Genomic DNA, 8,775 nt, shown 5'->3' with positions numbered 1-8,775 from the left:
TGGGCTCATAGAATCTAATCAAGCTCATTTTACAAAGACAAAAAAGTATAGTTTTGTCCCATTACATTACTTAAGTTTTTTTTTTTAAACTTGAATTATCCCTTCTGTCCAGCTTTGATTGGTTGAGAGGCAAAGAAAGACCAGTAATAGGGATTTAAATCGCCCTGCTATATATAATCAGGAAATACATTATGTAAAATCACTTGCACAGGGAAGGTCGTTTAAACGTTATAGACGCCCAAATCAAAAGCATCGCGAATGCTCTTGAATGGAGCTGCTGATTATATTAAAAAAAAGCTTCCTGACACACACACACACACACACACACACACACACACACACACACACACACACAGCCCCCAGGGCCCCCGGGACTTCAAAGAGCCGTCTACTGTAGGCCTACCTCAGCGACACCTCAACACCAGGTGCCGCAGAGAGGAGGAAGGAGGGGTGATGGAGGGTAGGAATGGAAATGGTGAGAGGGGGGAGAAGGAGAAAGAAGAGAGAGAGAGAAAGGGAGTAGGAGGGAGACCACAGGCATTCGAGGAGGGTGAAAGAAATAACGTCAGAGGTGGAAGGAAGGAGTGAGGAGTTGAGTACTGAATCAGAGAAAAAGACAGATCGAAGACACGGGAAGGAAAAGCTTCAAAATTATAAATAGATAAGTTGAGGAGAAAAAGAGAAAAGGATGAAAGCCAACAAACAGAGAGGCAGAGGCCTAACACAGACCGGACAGACGGACAACACAGCAGACAAGGAGTTGCAGCCAAAGACGGAGAGATAATGGGGGTGGAGGGCAGTAACACTCTGCTGCTAATACCTCTACTGCTTTGTTGTGAAGAACCCCAGTTCCCCTTTTAATGGTGAACAATTCCTTTAATGATAGCAGTAAAACACACACACACACACACACACACTCACACACACTCACACACTCACACACTGCTGTTCCTCCCAGCCCGACAGGAAATGTGGTTCAGAGCACAACGTGACGAGTCACAGTTCAACTTTTACGACTTACGGGACCAATGCGCACTCACTCACACACCAGAGTTCAAACGCAAAAGCAGCATTTATAGCATGAAATGGTTTTGTTTCCCATGTTAGTGTCCTATATGGGGCAGAGATGTGGGCCTTTTGTCGAGTTTGGGTGCCTGTAAGCTTTTGAATTAACTTGTTTGTGAGCTGTCAATCATGCAGACAGGCAGGGTATGGGAGTTGGAAGAGTGACTCGCACTGAGAGCGAGTTATATTCCAGAGATAAAGCCATTTGGTGAGCACTTTGAGTTTGAGTTTGAGTTTTGTATGGCTGCCACAGTGAAACCTTTGAGTTACACAGGAAAAAAACAAAACCCCAAACCTGGCAGCGTTAGTGCCTTGCTCAATCTGTTAGAATATTCATCCACACAGTTCTCTGTCTCGTCCTCAAGTTGTTGATTTCTCCCTGTGAGCCAAGTGGACGAGTCATTCCGGAACGTTTTGTTAATAAATGTGTTGATCAGCGTGCGGTATTTTACACATTTGGTCATCTCCACAACAAACTGTAAACACTCTACAGCTGTAAGACTTGATCCCCAAAGCACCTGGACGGAGCCCAGTATGTCTTAAAGGAATAGTTTGACATTTTAGGAAACATGCTGATTCGCTGTCTTGCTGAGAGTCAGACAAGAAAATCAATACTGATCTCATGTATGTATTGATATGAATGTAAAGCCAGCAGCTGCTTGGCTTAGCTTAGCATAAAGAATAGGTACAGGGGGAAGACTACTAGCCTTGCTCAGTCCATTAAATTTTTTTATTTTATTTAACCTTTGGTCAGAGCCAGGCTAGTGTTTCCCCCCTGCTTTCAGTCTTTATGCTAAGCTAATCGTCTCCTGGCTCCAACTTCACATTCAATGGACAGATATGTGAAAGTGGTATTAATCTCCTCTTCTAACTCTCGTCAGTTTCCCCATTCGTTGGATTCAAAACTATTGAAATGTTGTGCTTGAATCCGAAAACTACATTCAGATGGCATAATCAAAAACTGAATTTCATCTGCAGGAAAGTGGATTTACTGGGTTTAAATGTGTGTAACTCTTACAAAGAGAAGGCGGAACTGTGCTAAAGTGTACAATTACAAAAGCGAAACTCCAAAGCTTAATTCACAATCAGCTCTCCGTATTCAAAATGCAAATTGAGACGGCAACCTATACAACAAGGGACGGGGTTTTGCGTTCCCCTCACAGGGAGAATTGTGTCGTCAAAAGAAGAGTTTCATCCTTTTAGAATCGGTGCTTCACAGGTGGCCCCGCTCCACCTCCAAGGACTCACAAACTGCACAGCGAGAGAGGACAGTGAGGCAAGGTGACCTAACGTAAAGACATGACAACCCTCCGCCTCGCTGATGTGTCCTTGGGTAAGACACCACATCCCCGTATAGCTCCAGCAGTGGGGTTCTGGAGCCGAGCCTGACCTCTGACCTCCCTGTGGAGGGTGGCAGACAAAAAGAGATTTTCCCTATGGGGATTAATAAAGTATCACATTATCATTTGAATGCGGCTGATTGTATCTTTGTCCGTCTACATTTCGGCCTGCGGACCTCTCTGTAGAAGCGCGTGACGTGACCTTGTCGCGTTAAGTCTCCTGTATCTGTTGGGAAAGGTCTGCAGACCCAAATGTCAAATGATAAAGAAACAATCGGCGACGTTGTCCCCCTCCCACCGCTCTGTTCATTTATCAGTATTTAAGCCCCGACTTTCTACGTCGCACAGCTTTCCCTTCTGTTTCTCTTTGTTGCCTTGATGCAGCATTCAGGATTCAACCAAACCGACCGGCGTGCAGATTGACGATGTTTGTCGGTAGTCATTATGAGGCACAGAGCACTGTATGGGCAAAATACATAAGCATTCGTAACTGTTACGTCGACAAAATATTCTTTCTATTGTTCCAGACTGATTTTCAGATGTTTCTGGGATGCCACAGACAAATCTTTCACATCTTAGTGTGCACTCATTGCAGAGTTATTGCACAAGACCAAAGGCCAGCTAAAGCAAAGTTAAGAAACAGCAAACACTGACATTCTCTCTCTCTCTCTCTCTCTCTGTGTGTGTGTGTCCTCTTTCTTTCTGTCTCCCTCTGTCCCTGTGGTCAACAATCCCTCTGCTGGCCTTTATCCCCAAATCCCCATGGACAGAGTCAGGGGAGGGAGAGTGCTTAAATGCTTTGAATGATGGTGTGGAATGCTAAAATGTGTGTGTGTGTGTGTGTGTGTGTGTGTGTGTGTGTGTGTGTGTGTGTGTGTGTGTGTGTGTGTGTTTGTAAGGGGTGGGGGGGTGGTCTCCTGCCTGGTCTCGGATCTGGTATGCGTGACTGAACAAGAGGAGGAGAAAGAGAGGAAAAGAAAAAAAAAATCCCCCACCAGAACCTGCCTTCCTAACTTCTAAAGACAGACAATGGCTACTGACTGGTCTGGCAACCCTCTCTGTGTGTGTGTGTGTGTGTGTGTGTGTGTGTGTGTGTGTGTGTGTGTGTGTGTGTGTGTGTGTGTGTGTGTCACTTCACACACAGGACACGTCCTGATAGAAAGCAGAATGGGGGAAATCTGCTCTAACCAACTTTAGATCTCATTACTCCACACGTGCAGCAGCACAGACGCAGCTCTGCCACATGTGAAATAAAACACTGCAACAATAACCAAAATTAACAACCAGAACCGTCCATGCAAACCATGAAATCCACCAAAACACAACCCCCAACCTACTTTGGGGCTTTGACACTTTCGAGACTTAAACTCGACCACTACCATTTTGAGCTGAAACTCCTGTATATTTGCTGCATTTACCAAAACAGACGTTGATGATTAAAAAAGTCAGCAGGGTAGAACAGCTTCCTATAATAAACGCCCTGGTGATAATTAATTACACAGGCACTGCAGCCAAATCAAGACGGCAAGCATCCATTTTGAATCTCCTCGTAAATAATAAAACAACACAACAGATTTTTCCTTTTTTTTTGTTCAGCCCTTTTGAGAGTCAAAGGCTGGAGCGTTCAAGGACAATACTCAGAAATGTGTGGGCGGCTATTAGGACCAATACATTACAATAACAGCCCTTTTTGTATTAAATGCGGCGGATTATGGACAACATGATTGTAGAACAAGCACCACAGCAGCACTGAGTGCCTTGTGGGAATAAACAATGTCAAAATGACCATGTGGAAACAGACAGCATGACAACACTGGAGAGCTACACAAACGTAGTCCACACACCGCCCTTTTCGTTCATTATATAAATATCTTTAATTGTTTTAACCGTAAGAATATAAAACAATTTAATTTTGGGATTCTGCATTTTTTTCTTCTTTACAAACACATAATATACAGTACATCTTTTTTATTTTTCAAACACACACACAGCTTTTTCAGCAGGACGCACATCCGTATATTAATTTTTCTAGCAGGTCATTGCATTACATTAAAACGCGCACACACAGGCCTCCGTGTGTGCATGTGTGTGTGTTAATGTGTGTGTGTGAAAGAAAGAGAGAGATGGGGAGGTGAAGAGACGCAGTCCGCTTGTAACCCGACACGGAGAGAGAGCAAGAAAAATAATCGATGGCTCCTTATTCTAAGCATGTCTCAAGATGGATCGGGGGTATTTTTATTCAGGGAGAGATGGAGAAAAAAAAGAGGAGGAAGAAAAAAGATATTCTTACCCTCCTCTCTCTCTCGCTCTCTCTCTCTCTCTCTCTCCGGTGAGAGCAACATGAATATGAATGCGACCTGTGTTGCCGTTAACGTGGGAAAATAAAGCCATGAGACAAACCCTGATTTGTTTCGATCAATAAAGGGTATAAGATATAGAAATCACTTCAATTTGAAGTACGGCGCTCTGAACAACATCCACTGACATTTATTTCCACCAGCATCCCTCAGAAGAAATACCGAATATTCCTATAACATACTCACATGGATGTACAATGTGTTTACTAACGGCCCCATCATGTTTTTATCTCGCATTTTAGCACCAATATTCCTATACGTCTATCGCATTATTATAGGAGGTCTACAGGTATTTATTCTAAGGAAAAGCTGATGATCTCGTCTCCTTTTTATATTGACCAAAGCTTGAACACAACACATCTCTAAAGGGCGTGAAAGTTGGACTTTATCCCCAAGGATGAGGAAAACAATAAAGAAAAGCTCTGGCACACAAGCGGATTTATGTTTAGTTTTTTGCCTTTTTTTGCATAAAGCGTCGTCATTAAAATCTGAATCGATTTTACAGCTTGCTGTCCCTTCTATCTCTCTCTCTCTGGGATATTGTTGCTGTTTATGGGGGTAAATTAACAAAAGGTAGTTAGATTGTGTCCTGGTCTCCTTTCTCCAGCTCTGCTCATGGAGGGAGGGAGGGATGGGGGGGAGGGGGCAGACACAGTCCCTTTAGGCACATTTTCTCCCAGTCTCTCATTCTCGCTTTCCTTCTGTCTCTCTTCTTTTTTTTTTTCTTTTTTTTTTACAGTATACACCCTTTTGAAAACAACCACATACGAGGTAGCCAAATGTTTTAGGCGTGATGGCTGTAGCGGAGATTAGTTGTAAAGGTCTCAAATCCAGACTCACTGTTTAAGAATAAAAAATAAAAAGTTTTCAAACCTCACTTTGCTTTAAAACTAAAAGATGGATGCAACTTTGGATGGATGCAAGTTTCACTTTTAAGAATTTTCTGGAAGCAAGTGCCAAGTAAGCAGATTATTCAAATGACAGTCTTCTTCTTTTTTTAAATATGTGAAACAAGCTGATTTGCATTGCAAGTTATTCCAGTTTGATGTCAGAATGTCTGAGATATTAAAACTCAATCACGAGATCAAAGCAATTGTTAACGGGGATTTTCACGAGCTCGTAGCAAAAGTAAGTTTTAATTGCTTCCTACCGGGCAGAATATTAAGTCGTAGAAAACACTAATTGAAATCCTGCAAGGCCAGCAGAGAGAAAAATAAAACATCTGAACACAAAATATTGGTCACATGGGAGAAGCACACCGTACACAACCACACAGAAGGGAAAAAAGGAGGTTTTTCCTCTCTCTCTCTTTTAATAAGAAAAGAAGTTTACCCGCCCATCTAATACCCCTCCTCTTCCTCGTGTCCCTCTCTGTCCCCCATCCAAAAACAGAAAGAACAAAAACACGAGAAACACACTTTCAATCACCTCACTTTCTCACTCTCTGTCATCTGCCAGAGTCCCAGGTTCAACACTTTAAGGCAGGGGAGCTGCGTGATCCTCTCCAGTCCCCTCTTGGTGATCTTGGTACATCCATACAGGTCGATGCCCGCCAGCTGGGTCAGGTGGTCGGCTATGAGCTCCAGCCCTTTGTCCGTGATGCGCACACACTGTCCAATGTTCAGGGTCCTCAGCTCGTGCATCTGCCTCACCATCCGGTTTATCCCGTCGTCGGAGATGTGGCACGAGCACAGGGACAGGGACTTGAGCTGGTACAGCCCCTGGGCGATGTACGCCAGGGTCTGGTCCCCTATCTTATCGCAGAAGGACACGTCGAGCCCGGAGAGCCTCAGGGTGCCCATGGCGAGGTGCATGGTCCCCGTGTCGCTGATGTTGTCGCAGGAGCGTAGGTTAAGACTCCACAGGGAGGCCATGTGGGAGAGGTGGATCATCCCTGCGTCTGAGATACCCCCGCAGAAGCTCAGGTTCAGTACCCGGAGCTTGGTCAGCCCCTTGGAAATGTGTTTGAGTGACAGGTCCGTCAGTTTCTGACAGTCCTGGAGGGTCAGGTACTCCAGGTTCAAACAGCCCTCTGCCGCGCTGCGGGTCATGCCCGCCAAGTGTCCAATGCCCACGTCCGAGACGTGCCTGCAGGACCTTAAATTGAGACTCTTGAGCCTGTGGAGGCCCCAGGCTATCAACAGGAGCCCGGTGTTGGTGATGTTGCTGCAACCGCCGAGCTCCAGCACCTCCAGGTTCTTCAGATACTGAGCTATCCTGCCCAGACTGGAGTCTGTGATCTGCTTGCACAGACTCAGGTTCAGCACCCTCAGCGACGGGATCTCCTGAACGAACGCGTGACCCAGCCCGTTGTCCGTGAGGTTGTAGCAGCCGGACAGATTGAGGGACTCGATGTTGGGCATCCCCTGGATCACATAGCTCAAGCTGCGACGCAGGGACAGGATCTGGACCCTCCGGATGCCCCTGGCCTGGAGGCTGGGGAACAGGGAGGGATTGGCCCGGCGGAGGTGCAGCTTGGCCTCCACCCCCCTCCACACTGACTTGTGGTAGGATGCGTCCCTCCAAGCGATACACACTTGGGCTACCCTGCCTTTGTCCCTCACATCCAGATAGCTGAAAATCATGGCCAAAATTTCCGGGAAGAGGCACGAAATGTGCGTCTCCATTGTTTTTCAAACCCCAGGCATATAAGAATTAATACTCCACACCTCCAAGGCTGAAAAAAAGAACCCACTCCCCTTCTCTTGCAATTATGCAAAAGTATCAACAGTACCAGTTATCCACAGAAGTAAGGGGGGAAAAGAAATAAGAGTAGTTTGTTTCTCTCTTTTTCTCACATTGAACTGTGCAAAATCGATCCAACTCTCTCCAACCCCACGTGATCCTGTCTCGTTGCGCAGTAGGATTCAAATGCATTAAAAAAAAAGGGGGAAAACAAAAAAAGCGTTTATTCCTGCCTCAACTTCTCTCTCCGCCAAAAAGAGGAGGCGAGGGGGGCGAAAGGAAGGAGGAGGAGAGGAGGAATAAGCGTCAATCCTTCCCCCTCTCGCTCCCTTCTCTCAGACGACGCTTCCTTGTATTATACCTACAAAAAGCCTTCCTCTCTCGGCCGAGCGGGGATCCAGACGGTCGTACATTTCAGTATAAGAAAGTAAAAAATAAAACCAACACTCTTAACACCGCCTATTAGAAAACATTTCCATGATAGAAAAGCAGGAAAGATAGAGCTGGGTTGGCTTTGTAGGCAGAGTGAGAGAGAGAGAGAGGGCGTCCTGGGCTCAAAGCCTTTGTCTGCTCTTTTCAAACCGACTTGGCAGGGACCCCGGCACTCTCGCTGTACGGGAGGGGTGGAGGCAAGAAATAGTATTAATGGTAGGTGTTAAAACATACTCAACAACAAATAACGTCGCTACAAGCGTCGGAAGTACCCGCTCATACACGGAAAAGATGTGTGTTAATATTTTATAAATAACGCAGTGCGATATTAATTCGTGATTTTATCAAGGCACCCCTCTCTCCTCCATGTCAGGCAGTTGGTTTGTCCCGCCTCAGCTGGAACGGTGCGAACAGTTTCCCTTGGAAACCAACTTCTTACAATTCAGTTCACTTTGGGCTTTAACCCTTTGAGCGGACCACACAGGAAACACAGGAAAGCCAACTGGAGAAGCCCTTTTCACTCCGCTTACTTGGCATGAATGTGTAGTATTTCTTACTGCGATATTGCTGTTGTTATTGTTGTTGTGGAAATAGTGGTAGAGGGTCTCCAGAAGGGTTACAGAGGAGAATACAGTGCTCTTTGTCTCTTGTAAACATAATGTTTGTATCCACTCTCCTCTTTCACACTTGCAAAACCTTCCCCAAAAATATATATTAAACTGTCTGACTGAAAACATGCAATAAAACGAAACACTCATTGGCTATTTGTGTTGATGTATATATATAATGTACAAATAAGTAAAAAGCTGTCTAAACTCACTTCAACACACTTTATTGGCTTGGTAGGCTGCTGTGCCGGTGTGTGCGTAAATGTGAGTAGTGAGTGTATATATATA

General features: G+C 45.2%; 1 protein-coding gene across 1 annotated transcript; it reads right to left on the bottom strand.

Moving 5' to 3' along the window:
* Positions 1 to 4,254: 4,254 nt before the first annotated feature.
* On the bottom strand, positions 4,255 to 8,025 carry fbxl14b (F-box and leucine-rich repeat protein 14b). The gene has a single exon (XM_076111807.1). The coding sequence runs from the start codon at positions 7,387 to 7,389 to the stop codon at positions 6,187 to 6,189; it is 1,203 nt and encodes a 400-aa protein (XP_075967922.1). The 5' UTR covers positions 7,390 to 8,025; the 3' UTR covers positions 4,255 to 6,186.
* Between the last annotated feature and the right edge of the window lie 750 nt (positions 8,026 to 8,775).

Source organism: Anarhichas minor, unplaced genomic scaffold, assembly GCF_050575085.1.
Source record: "Anarhichas minor isolate MPS153535 unplaced genomic scaffold, ASM5057508v1 ptg000045l, whole genome shotgun sequence".
Classification (NCBI taxonomy): domain Eukaryota; kingdom Metazoa; phylum Chordata; class Actinopteri; order Perciformes; family Anarhichadidae; genus Anarhichas; species Anarhichas minor.
The sequence above is the reverse complement of the archived record's forward strand: the minus strand, read 5'-3'. Positions and strand labels throughout refer to the sequence as shown.

Coding starts and splice junctions, on each gene's coding strand:
- fbxl14b (XM_076111807.1), bottom strand. CDS start 7,389: ATGGAGACGCACATTTCGTGCCTCTTCCCGGAAATTTTGGCCATGATT.